The sequence below is a fragment of the Antennarius striatus genome, chromosome 11 (genome assembly GCF_040054535.1).
Source record: "Antennarius striatus isolate MH-2024 chromosome 11, ASM4005453v1, whole genome shotgun sequence".
In the NCBI taxonomy this organism is placed as follows: domain Eukaryota; kingdom Metazoa; phylum Chordata; class Actinopteri; order Lophiiformes; family Antennariidae; genus Antennarius; species Antennarius striatus.
In genome coordinates, this window is record NC_090786.1 from 20,167,715 (window position 1) to 20,183,243 (window position 15,529).

General features: G+C 42.2%; 1 protein-coding gene across 1 annotated transcript; it reads right to left on the reverse strand.

Moving 5' to 3' along the window:
• Positions 1-3,516: 3,516 nt before the first annotated feature.
• Positions 3,517-13,831, reverse strand: pdlim1 (PDZ and LIM domain 1 (elfin)). The gene is made up of 7 exons (XM_068327188.1): positions 13,661-13,831; positions 11,423-11,574; positions 10,884-10,968; positions 9,763-9,947; positions 6,478-6,626; positions 6,193-6,310; positions 3,517-4,134 (listed from the first exon to the last, which is right to left on the reverse strand). The coding sequence occupies exons 1-7, from the start codon at positions 13,751-13,753 to the stop codon at positions 3,948-3,950; spliced, it is 969 nt and encodes a 322-aa protein (XP_068183289.1). The 5' UTR covers positions 13,754-13,831; the 3' UTR covers positions 3,517-3,947.
• Positions 13,832-15,529: the final 1,698 nt, after the last annotated feature.

Genomic DNA, 15,529 nt, shown 5'->3' on the forward strand with positions numbered 1-15,529 from the left:
TGTGGTGCACCTGGGTTTGATTTTACAACCAAGTTTGGTATCACATATGAATCGTGTACGACAGGTCAATAACTTTAATGCGTAAAATCTGTTGTTATAACGTTAATGGTGATTATTTTTACATGGTCCAAAGCAAAATTCCATGTCAAGCAAAATTATTCTGGAAAGAAATACAGAAATGAGTTTGCTCTGAAAATTTCTTCTGTTTCGCGTGGCTGCACCCATTCTGGGACCCCCATGAAAGGTTTTACCCACGTCACGGTATTAATATGGAGACATCACTACTGAATCAAAAACATGGTGTGTTTTTGTTTGCGTGTTTGTTTCATCTGTGTCTTTAATGCCTGAAAATATCCAAATACTCCACTGGCTGATATTTAAATGGTACACTATATATATTTTTAAAAATCTGTGTGAATAGTATGAGTGTGTCTCCAGTAAAACACGGGATAAATAACAAAGATGTTTTCAGCCAAACTGTCCAGCTTTGGCTCTGTGAGATGAAGCACTGACTGCATGAGATGGTTGAATTATAACGAACAGCGTGTCAATCCCAAGCTGCTCAAAACGCACATTTTACGCAGACTTTTTGGAAACTGAGGACTGGTAATGCAACAAAAGCAGAAAGAAAAATCTCTGTCAGGCTATGAACTACCTGGCGACCATAACTGGCTCTTGTTCGTTTGGAAATAACAAAGAATGTACAAAGAAATAGAATTAGAGTGGGGGGCAGAGGGTGAGTAACACGCTGCCAGGGAGCTGATTGGTCACTCCACATGCGCTGTTGATTCAGGCGCCCACCGCGCAAAAGATAAGATAACGGCCATATAAAATGACAGAGATGCGCATCCATCCCTCACTGTCTGCTGCCTCCAGCTGCAAGAGACGAGTCTGCTCCACCGAGTGTCACCTGTCAAGTAAGTGCAAACATATCCAGCGATCTGAGTCAAGCTTTATATATAGAGAAAATCTGTTCTTTGGTCTGCTCTAGATTTTCTAGAACGCAATGCAGTTAGATGCGTAATCCGATTGCTTTTCTGACTAAAATCGTTTTAGTATAATTAAAGACCTGCACTGACACAGATGCACCCAAACAGGGATATCATGTCATCATGAAAACAAATCCATTTCACAAATATTAATGGTAAATGGTATTAATAGTAAAAGTTAAATAAGATGAAAATAGAACACACAGTAATTGTTACCCTGAATAAAAATAGCATACAGTACATAATATCAATAAAAGACAGTTAAACATATTGTTTAAAAGTTGTACAGTAATTCAAGACAAGGAGTAAACGACTTTCAACCTGAGAAGAACGGAATTAAATGACTAAATGACTAATTATTATTAAGTTCTAAAGTGAAGACTCAGATACGTTCCTGTAAAGTTGTGCTAAACGCTCTTTTTACCTTCCTGATCATCCACCTGACTTTAGGTAACATGGACCTTGTGTTTCCACAGGATGTCTCCCAAAGCTGGGTGCGCTCGGAGTCACCTGCGCAGAGGCGCAGTGACGCTCGGCAGGATTTCTGTGCGCAAACCAGTAAATCAAGTCGGTGACGCGCCAGAAGACTGCGGCGAAATTCTACCGCAGTTTGTCATCGGAGGCGCCTCGCTGAGAAATCTGACGCACAAAAGCAGGAGTGAGAAACCCGCACACCGAGGGAGACGCAGGATGAAGGCCAACGACAGAGAGCGTCACCGGATGCACAACCTGAACTCCGCTCTGGACGCGCTGAGGGACATCCTGCCCACCCTGCCGGACGACACCAAGCTGACCAAGATAGAGACGCTGCGCTTCGCCCACAATTACATCTGGGCTCTGACCGAGACGCTGCGCATGAACGACCCACACGGGTACAGACCTGATCACCTGCCGGGGGGCTCGGATCTGAGGGGCCCATGTGCTCCATGTGGCCCCGCATCACCCGCACAGTGTGGCTATGTGACGTCAGCGCACACAGACCCAGGAAACTGTTATCCATCACCACAAGAAGTGTACTGCGAGATTGTCCCTGTCTGGTCAGCAGGACTTCACGAACACTTGGCTCTGTTGACTCGTTCTCATGTGACCTTTCAGGCATGTTGCACTAATTGAAAAACAACCATTAGTGACGTCACTGATGGGATCCGAACTGGTTGGGGATAAACCTCTGCCCACAGTCAGCAGTGTGTCCTCCATGCTTCAGCAGCTTTATCACAAAAAGTCACTGAACTGTGAACTGAAACCATCAAAGCTGTTTTAACCCCTTTGAAGGGTTTTCTGATATTTATACTAATCAGTTTGCAATAATCAAATCGATCGAGAACAGCTGAAATGGTTAAAATAACTCAACATATATTTTAAGCCTTTTTTCCCCTCCAAATTCAACAAGAAATACTTTTTCTGCACCCTAAACTTAACTTCACACACTCACAAATCAGCCTTCTTAACTTTAATCAAATTTCATTTATTTTGCCAAACTTTTTACTGACCTTTGTAGCTCATATTCTTCCGGATTAGAACATCTTGTTTACCAACCTGTTTCAATTACAAATACGAGCGTCACATTTTTACTGAACACGGGATGAAAGGTTGAGAGTTCTGCAGGAGGTGCTACTATCACGCACACACACACACACACACACACACACACACACACACACACACACACACACACACACACACACACACACACACACACAGTCAGGAAGGTCAATCCATCCATTTTCCTCCTCCAAAACAATTTGTCCTTACGGTTCTGTTGTGTCCAGAATTTATTTTATTCATTTCAAAGATGCTGCAGCAGCGGTGGGAATTCTGACAGGGAGTAGTGTGATGATGAGGATGTTCATTACTGTACTCTGACCTCTTCACACTATTTGGCAACCCTGGAGAACAATCCTGAGTCAGATGCTGTGACCAGGCAGTGAAGTTTGATGCAGATGTTTGAGACCTGCAGCCATCGGAGTGATCTGGGGTTGATGCTCACGCAGCTTCTGCAGAACAGACCAGTTTCACGCAGCGCTCTGGGTCCAGGTGTGAGTCTGAGGTCTGGATGTAAACCTGGTACTTGTTGTGGAGCAGAGTTGATGCCCTCCACACACCTGGTCTGTTCAACAGGATATTGTAGCAGCCCAGCAGAAGGTCCTCTTAGGACTCACACAGTTCTATCGAGCTGCATGAGTGGCGCTGGTTCAAAAAGAACAAAATCTGGAGTTTCTGTCGTTTCAAAAGGCCGTCGTCTTTTTTAAAGTAGCCATTACTGTCATTTCAGGCAATTATTTTCGGCACTATAAGGCGCACCTAAAAGCCTTTAATTTTCTCAAAAACCAACAATGCACCTTATTATCTAGTGTGCCTTATATATGAAAAAAGTTTTTAAAAATAGGCCATCCGTTGAAGGTGCGCCTTATAGTCCAGTGCGCCTTATAATGCAGAAAATACTGTACAGAAGCTTTAGTGATTTCAGGTACCCACACTTATAATCATGCTGTTTCCACAAGGGATTCACTGATCCAGAAAGACGAGGTAATAAGTAAAAGAATTTATTGTTGATATTCAAAATGTGTGTTTGGACAACTCTTCCAGCATTAAAGTGTGTAGAAAACATGTATCTCAGGTTGAAAAGCAGTGTAGCTTCTTATTGTATCCATGATTCAAAAGAACATAAAGAACATGTACAAATATTATAAAAACACAGTGGCTACCATTAAGATGGAAAAGAGCTCTGAGGGAAGGAGGAACGCCATCATGTCATAGAACACGCTATGAACGGTTCTCATGTAAAAACTTTATGTGCAAATCATCCCTGTCAGACGTGTGGTTCTTTACGGTCCCATCAGAGGCTTCCTGAAGCAGAACAAGAGAACGTTTCGTAGCTGGTGTAGCAGAAGCTAAATGTCGCACGTCTTTGATTACGTCGCGTCACATGGTGCAGTTGGAGGCGCTCAGGTGAGCGCTCTACTTGGGCTGGACCGTGACCACGTCGTAGCCCTCTGGTGGCGTGACTCGCTCGCGGGCGTGCTTCTCACAATAGATCTTGTCCTCCACAAAGAAGTGTCCCTTCTGTTTCAGGTTGACGTTGCAGTCGGTGCAGGTGTAGCACTCCGGGTGACGGAGCTTGTCCCTCAGCTTGATCACCATCCCCCTGAAGAAAATATACAGGAACAAACAGGAACGTCACAGATCTGATCAACAAATAATTCTAAAGCTCAACCTGAAATGGCCTGCATTGTTTTTCTTGTATTCAGTACGAGGCCAATAGTATTTGGACACTGGACATTCCACACGTGTGATTCCTGATGAAATAACACAGAACGTTCCACCCAATCATGTTAGTTTATTTCCTTTCTTTGTAAACGGAAGAGACCTGCTTCAGGCTTTATTTTATTATTCCCATAAAATAAGGCATTCCATTTTATGGAAATGGTTATAAAGCTATTAAGTAGAAAGCTTGGATGCATGGCTATAGATGTTGCTGCTAATAATGCGACAGAAAATAAAAGTTCATTGTGTTATTTTAGCACTCAAGGCTCATTCAGTCACTGTAATGTGACACCTGCACATCGCAGAGCTCTTTAACTCCACAAAACCAAAACACAGTTTATTGATTCAACACTGTCTGTGGCAGGCAATTCAAAATGGACAGAAGCAACAAATCAGGCACAAGAACACAAAATAATCCTAGTGGTCTGTGCAAAATTTAAAGTACAAATCCAATGAAAAATGACTGAACCATTCAGAATGCCGCTTCACAAAAACCGATCATTCTCATGAGGTCAATTTTAGGAAGTCAGACATAGAATGATCTGAATATTTGTTATGAACCCAGGTAAATGAGGAGGGTTTCACCATTCAAATCTGAGAAGAGGTTGACAAAAACAATGCTCATCTTATTTACTTAGGACATAACTTTTCATTTGAAAATTGAAAAAGTCACATTTTTAATGCATGAAGGACAGAATGAAAAAAAAAATTCAGATTGAAGAGAGCAGACAGAGTGAATCTGTCTCAGCATGACTTTAGGTAAACCTTTTTATGCAGTCTGACAAAATGTTTATAACAAGTACCTTCACTGATTTGAGATTCGAGTCGATATTTAATCAATTCAAATCAAGCAAAAATACTGCACAGTGTATGTTTATAGAAAATTCATCAAAATATGAAAAATTTTCAGCAACAGCAAGACTTGAGAGCATGAGAGCAGATTGGTTTATCCTGTGGTCGTAGCTGAAGCCGACCACCAGGTGGAGACAAATTCCAACACACGTTTGGTCGACATGACAACAGCAGGTGCAACTCCTGATGGAAGAACTGAGCACTGATCAGATGGTAAAATATGAACTACGTGAGAACCAGCCGGGTTTTCTTTGTGTCATTTGGTTAAATAAAGTCTAAAGCTGAGTCAGAGAGGTGAGAATGATGACACCCGTGATGCAAACTGCTATCTGCAACACATACAGAAGACGATGACTGATGATCTGAGGTACTGTGGAAATACGGTCAGCTTGATGCTCACTGCTGTGTGTTCACATTGTTGCAACACCTGATGTTAATGCAGTCTGATCAGACCGTCACACAAAAAGTGAAAACATGTGGGCTGCTGAGCTTCGCTCACATGGAAGAGGCTTCATTCGGAGTTCATTCATCATCAGGTAAGTAAGAAGTGAAACCACAGCACTGATCACAACCTGTTTCAAGAGGAACTTGAACAGAACCTCTTTGATTCCATGTTAGGTGTGAAGCACCATCGACAGAAGCACAACCTTAAAAATCCCGATGTATATGAAGTAGAACCGAAAACATTCGGTTTCACAGATCAGGTCTGTTTGGGATCAGTGTGACTCTGGAGTGTCCAGTGTCTTTTAGACCTCAATATGAAAACTAGAAAACCTGTCCCCAAGAACGCAAAGAACCCACTGGACACTTAGTCTTTTACTGACTTTCTTGCTCATTCTAGCGTTGACTCATTAAAATAGCTTCCCAGATGCATAAGATCATTCCATGCCCTCAAAAAAACAAACAGAAACCCTCGATGTACCCAGTATGGCAGAGCTCGTCAGTGAAAATCAGGCTTCCAGTCATAGAAAATGATGATTATGGTGACCACAGACTGGGAATTGTGGACGTTGAAAAGAAAAATGAATTTGAAATAGTTTTAAAATAAAACGCCTCTAAAGAATGTTGTGTGTAATAAAATACTTACACGATCCCCGAGCCACATTTGTCGCACACGGGTAACTTCTCTGCATTCCCCACAGACGATCCTATCTTTGATGACGGGGCTTTCACACTCCTGAACCCAGACGGCTTGTCAGAGTCACCTGCAATCATCAACACACACACACACAACTTCATTCCAACACAGTCCACACAAATAAATGTCATCTAATGAATATAGATGATTCAGGGCTCAAACAGCATGAAACTATGGAAGATAAAAACTTGATAAAGGTCTGGGGCAGCTGCTGGTAGTAACTGGGATCTGTACCCGTCTCCAGAATCTCCTGCAGCACCCTGAATGAAGCCGACTGTCGAGGAGGCTCATCAGACTCTTGATTTTCCTGCAGCATCTTGTAGACTTCTGAATCGACGACGACCCGTGGCTGCACACCTGTCTGTGACGGTTCAGAGGGAACTCTGTAGAGCAAGAGAGACAACTTTATTACACATCACCTCGTCTTTTTCAGTATCCCCGATATCGATACATAAAGAGCGAAGCTGTATGTTCCAGAGATCACAATAGGGCTGTTTGAATTTCTTCAACAATATAGAGTAAAAATTGGTGTCATAAGAAGTGTCATAAGAATTTGACCTTGATATGATTCACTGAGCTTGAAAACATCTATCTAGAATCCAAATTAATCACCTGGATCAGAAAATTATCTGTATCAGATCAGATTTTGGAAGACAGAACGTTCACATCGGTGTTCGACAGAGTTGAATCGTGATGAACACAACAATACAGCATGTACCGTAGTTATAGAGCAGGTCAGACTAACTTCATTCATTTACTCGTTTTCTTGAAGATGAGATGATCAATATTTGCCTTTCTTTTGAGGTCAGTCTCAACTTAAGTTTGGACATGATTGCAGAAACCCTTTACGTCCCAACAGTGAGAACATAGTGAGAAAAAAACAAAAACACTCAAGCAGAGTGTCACATTTGCCAGTAAATTAGCAGCCTGACATTAAAAACTGGTTAAACATCATTTAGGACACAGAGTGCAGCAGCGAGCAGCTGAGCCTCACCTCAGATTGGACGACCAATCGATCAAAACAAGATTTAAGTAATAAAACAAGATGAACGTCAGAGCTTAAATATCTTCTTCAAACTTCAGACCAGGAAATAACCCGCCCTGTTCAAACTGAGTGGTCCACTCATAATGCATTTAACCAGTTTTTAATGTCAGGTTGTTCATGTAATGGCACTCTGACTGGTAGAACTAACTTAAACGTTGGTGACTCACTGTCATGAACATCACCGCACGTCACTGATTTGTGCGTAATGTAATGTTACAGTACATTTGTATCATTTGTTTTACAGGAATTTCCCTTTTTTTTAAAATAGTACTGAAATCCAGTACCGATGCTCTAATCCCGTGTGCTATAATCCAAGGTAAAAGACATTCAGAAGCCTTTGCCAAAATTAAACTAGTAAGCATCAGAGCTAGCTCGCTAACAAGTTAAGTGGCCCATCCAACAGCAGCATGCATCATAATAGATAAGAGTAACAGAAAGACTTGATAAGGTGGAGGAGGAAGACTTAAAGAAGTGACGCTGGTTCTGATGGACACTCCCCCTGGTTGATCAGACTGATACCTCTGCTTCTCCTACCATCTCTGAACAACAGGGGTTTGTGCACTAACAGGATTCAATGAAATGAACCAGATTCCTGGTCAGTAACAGATCCAGTCTTACTATTATATGTGTTTGGACAGCCAGCTGCTGATTTGGATTGGGTCTCATTTCCCAGCCTACTCCCACATTTAGAAGTCCAGGTCTGTGCCTGTCCCCAGTTGGTCCAGTTTCTTCCCCTTGACATACAGACTTAATTTATTTAGCCTCTTCATTAGCAGTTGGCGAATAAACTTCCCTTTATCTTCAACTGCGTCTGCCAAATATTTCAGTACCTGGTTGTGTGCCACCCCTGGGCGAGACCAAACTTTGTACCATCATAGAATATGGTGAAGACTACCAACACCAGTAGTCAGTAGACAGGCTGCGTCCTCACCGAACCACTGATTTAGGTTCTGGGGAGTTGGGAGCACATCATAAGTAGCACCTATCAAAGATCCAATCTTTCCTTCCCACTCCTCTGTCAGAAGAAGCTGAATTCAAGAATACCAGATGTAGGTCTCTCTTTAAGTACATGATAAGAGGGATTTTAAAATTAACGCAGTAAAATTTTACAACCAGGAACACAAACAACCAGAAATACAAGAACACAGAGATACATGACATCACTGAAACTCAAAGTGAATATCAGAACAACTAATGTGTCTCTGTATGCCTGGTAAAACCTGCAGGGCATGCTCTCTGAACATGTTACTGAAAGTTACTGAAAGTGTGAATTATTGACATGTGAAAAGAGACAAAGCTCAACAGTGGATGTCGATGTATTTAGTGTTATGGTAGGGCTTACAGCTGGGAGAATATCAGGTTAAACATGGGAGACATCGATACTCGGGAGTGTGTGACAGCCGACATACGGGATCACACACCATCGTGTGGCAGATGGTGCTGGAGCCAAGATTACAGACAACACTGAGGCCAGCATGAGGGTTGGTACCAAACTCATCATCATGACCAGCAGTTTGGCCTCCATGAGGGAAACTGTTAGTGCCAGCAGGAGGAGCTACACTGAGCCCAGGGAGCAAAGCAGCATGATGGTTACCGTCCATCATGAGGGGAAGCCTCAAGGTTAGATCCTGGGACAAAAAGCTGAAAATATTCTAAATGTAAAAAAATTTCTAAAACACAGAACCACAGAGAGAGACAGAGTGTATGCATAAAGGTGTTTTTTGTCTGTCTGGATTTGCCTTAAATCTCACACGTTCTTCTGACTAAAATGATGCCTCCCATGAGGTGTGAAAAAGGGCGTGGCATAAGTAGAAGGGTGGGACATAATACTCCTTAATCTAAGTTACTGCTGCAACCAAGCACCCATGGAACCCTCAACCAAGTTTCACGAGAAGTAGCCTGGCAATGTTGATTTTTCATAAGCCAGAAACTGTCAAATGAAAAGACGAAAAGATTCCTGGTCCTTGATCTGGAACTGTTAGAAATCTACCTTTACTTTAAAGAAGTGGTCCAACTTTTTTGCATCACGGATAAGTTTTAAGTTTAACGATAATTTCCTGGACCTACCTTTAAGAGGTGGCGGATAAATACAACAGTATAAAATGATACGACCAGGATAAAAACTGTTTTTAAAATGTAATATTAAATGGGAATCCAATGTGTATCAACTTTATTAGCAGCGTCCTCGTAACATCGCGACATTTTTTTTTGGTTCGTTTTGCTGGCTTAGGAGTTTGAATTTAGCTGTATTTATATTATTACAAATTGTTTTTTGCTTTGTAGGTAATTTAATAATTGTGTCAGTAAAATAACTTACATAACACAAAAAGCTATGACAACATTATCAATGCATGGGTCTCTTATATCATGAGCTGAAAATTACATTCTGAGCTTTTGGTTCATTTTAAATGACTCCACTTTGTGCAGTTATAACATTGTTAGTACACAGTATTAAATGAAAGTTGACATCTTACTTGCTGCCGTCCTCATTAGCTGCAGCCATGGTTTTGACCTCGTCCACGGCTGAGTTAAAGTTCTGAATGTTCTCTGACGAGTAGAGACCAGACGGGTTGTTGTACTGGTTGGTCACAACTTTGGGGCCGAATCCAGTGAAAGGTGAAGCGCTCCTGTTGTGGCTGGAGCCGATGTGTTTCACCTCCTGTGGCAGCAAACAGGAAATTACAATGTTGGCGTTTGTACAAAGAAACAAGTAGAAAGGAGAACAACAACTCGCTGTCTGATACATGCAACACTTGGTGAGAAAACTTTAGGGAAAAGGATGTCAAAATAATTGATATGATCGCATATTGAGAAAGAGCCTTCACAAGCTTGTAGCTGAAGGGCTCTTTAATTATAACTGTACAAAAGTACACCACACAACTGCAAACATCAAATCTGTTTATTCTATTTTGACTCAAGATTACAAAAAAAAAGTAACAGAATAATGTGGGGCTGTGTGAACTAAACTTTAATGATAGCCAACGGTCTTTAAAGGCAAAGACGTCACGACACTGGCATGCCGTTTAAGTAGGGACATAAAATACCACAAAATCAAGCTCATGCTTAACATTAGAAACACAAAAATGCCTCCAAATATAGCTCGTGCTTCAGGCATGTGATGTGACATTTAAAGTACAGAAAATCCCTGAGTCTTTGCAAGTGAGGTAACTTGACAATACATGGCCCAATGGCACATCAGCCCAACAGAAAATGATTTAAAACAATAAAAATGTGAAAATGTGAAAACTGCAGGAAAGAGCTTGAAACATGCCTTCTTGTGTGTAACGACAGAACACAACACACACAGCAAACCATTTCCTACATGACTTCACACTTTGGCCTCAACTTTCCACTCAGTGGGCAGGAACTGAGGCTTGTGTCAGAGCTTGGCGGACGAACTACCATCTCCTAGGAAACCTCCTGTTGGGAAGTAAACAATGACCTCATCGTTGGTGGTTGGTGATCGAAACCCACAAGCCTTTTCTTGCAGTAGGAAATGAGTGTGCAGGCTCCCAGACACTGTACCTATAAATGCGAGCTGGGGGGTGTTTTAAAAGCACGTATCCCAGATTTATGTAGCGACAGCAGCACACACCTTTGGCTCGGAGGCAAGATTCATCTTGTACGGATGCGTCTTTCCTCCCTCAGATGAAAGCGGTGACCACATTTTACTTTCTGACCTGCAGAGGAGAGAAGGACAAGAAGCCCTCACATGGTTACATCCCATAATAATTCAGTGGCAGAGCTTGAAGGTGACAATAACCAGACAACAGATCGTTGTGTGTTTCAGTCCTTTTACTATTTGATCCAAATCATTGTGCACGTTGAGACAAACAGTTCTGTCTCGACATGCTTGTTGTGAAGTCAGTTTCAACATCCCTGCTGCTTGAAATCATTCATCATGGTTATGATGTAATGTGCTGACATGACACAGGATTACAACACAGGTCAGCCCATATGCAACCCTCAAATGACTGCTTCCAGTGGAACAACAGAAGGACTTCCTGTGTAAAGCATGACTAAACACTCTGCCACTCCCTGAGCACCTGGACTGCAGGTGAGCCGTCTCATGTTACTTAGTTTTCCAGGCTTGCGGCTACGCAGATCAGACCGGCACATGTTGCTACAACCTACCTGTCGATGGAAAGCACCATCTCTTCAATGCACCCCTTGATTTTGTTCTGCGCTTCCATGTGAGTCATGTTCTCTGTCGGCACTCCATCGATAGCCAGGATCATGTCACCCATGCACAGGTCGGCCTGGGCAGCTTTACTCCCTGGGGACACCTGCAAGACAAGGGGTGTAATCTGAAAAGAGAGACTAGAGGACTGCGTGAGAATAAAACTTTTTAGAAGATATTTAATCCCTGCAGAGGCAAAGCTTCTATACTGATTTGATTTTGATCACTCCTTCCTTTTAACAAACGCTAATGAACTAATTAACAACCGTGTGCTACATCGATTCTGTTCCACACCTGTACCACAATCCTGAATATGTTTTAAAATACATTTCTGCAGCCAGATAGAATTTTACAATCTGGAGGCACCTTTTCTAATCAAAAGTAAATTTTATTGTTGTACTGTGTACACCTGACCTTCACACTTTCCAGTATTTACAGTACACACAGAGGAAACCGCTGGCAGGTCGGGCAACAGTGAGATAAAGGCCTGAAGCAGAGACAGTCGGCACAGCCCCAGGAATTCCTATCCACCTTTCCATGGGTGAAGCGGATTGATCATTACAACAACATTTACAACACGGATGGCAGGCGCCACTAAAACAAAGTACACAATGGCGAGTGTTCTTCACCATCACAGGAGTGTCCCACTGCAAAATGTGTGATTGATGATAAAAAGGCTGCCAGGCTGTCGGTTTAGTGGAACAGGGGCTGCAGGGTTCACAGACATTCAGGTGAAATGTTTCCACTGTAGGTGCGTGGCTTGTGTGTCTAAAAATGTTGTTTTTTTTAACTTTCGTTTTTTAGGTAACTGTGTTCCTGCTTTCAAATAACATCAAACTGGGTTGTCCCGTTGCAGATTCAGATTAGCTAGAAGGAACACCGATACACAAAGACTATTGACGGCAAGAGGCCGATTTGTGTTTGTTGGGAATAATACAGCCTTGGTGGAAGCATCACTCTATAAACACACCTCCAGTTCATCAATATTAAAATTGAGCTTTTTATTTGAAATTAAGTATGTTATAAAGTAGACAGACATTATGAAACACTGGGTTGTGAAATCCAATCCCCACCAGAAATACATCATCAGCTGTTTGGAACAATAAATCACTCAAGAACGGTTTAACAGCTGAATAAAACAGATTCTAAGGTTTTTTTCCACCCACATTGAACACAATACGCTCTATTTAATGACTACCTCTTTGAACAGCATGCCTCACAAGAGCACATATTTGCACATTAGATATTAACACGTTGTACCAACATCAAGACTTGGGAGTACAGGAATAGAAACTGTGTCCAAACTTGTGACTGGTACTGTACCTAAACAGCATTCCTGTTTATTAAATCAAACCCAATATATATGGGATCTGTGTCTAAAAATGAGGTATAGGCTGACAGAAGCAGCCCATCCAGATGATGGCAGTGGGTTGGTGACCAAAGTGGACCTCAAGATCTTCCAAGGCCCGTTTCTGCAGCAGTCCTGGATCATTCTAGAGCGGCTGCCCCAGACTGGAATTTCTTAAAAAATGTTAGTTGGGATTTGAAGGATGGCGCTACTAATCCTAACACAGATCTGGAGGCCTGTGCCCATGAAGAAGCTGTTGTCAGGCCGTCCAACAGGCCTGCAGAGGTTCGTAGCAGTTGAAGGGCCTCCATCCAGCACCAGAGCTGGTTATTATGATTGGGGTGAAACATGATGGAACTGCGGTCGTCAGCAAAAGTAGCATTTCGTGTTTTATCTGTTATATTGAGCTATTTAAACTCCTCTTGTTTGATCTGGTTTGTGCAAACAGCTGAGAAATGCTGTATTTTACCAATGAGCACATAACACCTTGTAGGTGGGATAATTTAGACTCTTCTTTTTTTAGGACACAGATGGTATTACCCTATGTCTATTTGTTGTTATATTAACTAAGAAAGTATTTATCACATGTCTGTGTCTATACAGTATATATAAATGATTTTGATGTATAATTGATGGTAGATAAAAGTAAATAAAAACTAGTAACAGTAACGACACACTGAACATGTAACGGTAGCTAAAGTCTAAAAGACAGGAATGATTAGCATCTGTGTTAGCACTAGCTAACGTGAATATAGCTTCCAAATTGCGTTCATGAACGGAGGGTTAGTGTCTTCAGGTCAGGGCTGGTCCAGGTGTGGCTGCGCTGAGGTGAAAAGCGACTTACCCGGGAAACCGTCAGCGGCTGTTCGAAGTCCTTCCCCCCGACCAGCCTGAAGCCCCAGGGCCCGGGACCCTGCATCACGACCCGCAGAGGCATAGCTACCGTTAACGTGTGGAGGAACCGGACCGAAGCAGACCCGAGCCAGACTCGCGCCTCAGCGCCTCCTGTCTGTGGGCGGAGGGGGCGGGGCCTCGGGTCCCTGTTGGACGAATCGAGTTTGAAGTTTGCACGCTGATAAGGGAGCGCACAAAGATCGTGTATTATCACAGTGGCTTACTCTGTCACCAATCACGTGAAGCTGGATGTGAAGTGACTTCGTCAAGAACCAAACACGATGCATATTTACTTGTACATATTTATAGGAAGTCAAAACTACCCTATTAAATGAAGTTAATAAACACAAGCACTGCTGCTATTATTTAGTTTGTTTTGTGTCTGTTGTCCGTTGAATCTACAACTTTTCCCGATGCACTGAATATTTTATGTCACAATTTGCATCCAATTTTACAGTGTGTGCTCATTTAGTATGAATGAGCTCAGAATGTCACAGATAAAATAGGTAAATCAAATGGGGGGGGAGACATGGAAATTGCTTTTGGACTGCTCGTGATAGATATATTTAATGACTGTTGTTAAATGTCTTCATCAGGTGGCTCCCATGATAACTTCTCGCCTCAGTGAAGCCCTCTGAAAACAGAGCAGTAAAAGCATCAGAGTGATTGCTCTTCATTTTTCTGCCCTCTCAGATGAGCGTCTCTGTTTGTTTTACGGATGTCGGCCTGCCGGTGCGTCACCCTCTTATATGCAAGTTGACCATTTATGGTAGAGCTAAATCCCAGGATGTGGAATGTGCCGCTCCCAGAACTCGAATTCCTTCCTGAGAGGATCTCTGCTGAAAGACTTGTGGGCAGAATGACTCACAGGGTTTTCCTACATCTTTGTCAGGCCTTCAGCCATGACAGTGAAAGTCTTTACTTTGAGGTGACTCTCAATGTAGAAGCTGAAATCAGGTATTACTTGTTCACTTGTTCTCCTCACTGTTAAGGCAGTAAAAACACATCTGTTAACGTTTAGACCTAATGGGAACGTAATCACATGGTTGCTCAGTAGGTCTCTACAGTAGCAAAATAAGTGTGCCAGCCTTAGCAGTGGAAGGAAAATGATTCAACCCCCTTCTATATTAGGTTTATTTTAAAATAAACTACTTGTTAGCTAACCCTAACTCTAAACCTAACTCTAACTAGCCCTAATCTTAAACCTAACCCCAATTCTAACCCTAACCCTAATCCTAACCCTACCCCTAACCATAAATTTAACTCTAACCCTAACTGTAACCCTAACTAACACTAAATCTGACTAACCCTAACCCTTACTCTTACCCTAAGTCTAACCCTAACTCTAACCCTAACTCTATCCCTAACCCTAACCCTAACTGTAGATCTAACTCTAACCCTAATCCTAATCCTAACCCTAATCCTAACTCTAAACCTAACTCTAACCTTAACCCTAAACGTACAGTAACTCTAACGCTAACTAACCCTGAATCTCACTCTAACCATAACCTTAACTCTGACCCAAACCATAATCCCAACTCTAACTCTACCTCTACCTCTAATCCTAACCCTTAACCTGACTCTAACTCACCCTCACAGTAAAATGCTGTAAATAAAAAAATAGAATTGAAATAGCTCTGAACTACTCAACATTATATTTTCACCAACATCTATAATCTCTAACCCCATAATAAATACGCTCAGAGCACCTTTCTGATCTGCTGTGAATGTCAGACATCAGTTTCTGCCAGTGTTCCAGAGGAATCTTAACCCATTCCCGTAGGGTATAAACCTGCAGGTCTTCAGCCACCTGCTGCAG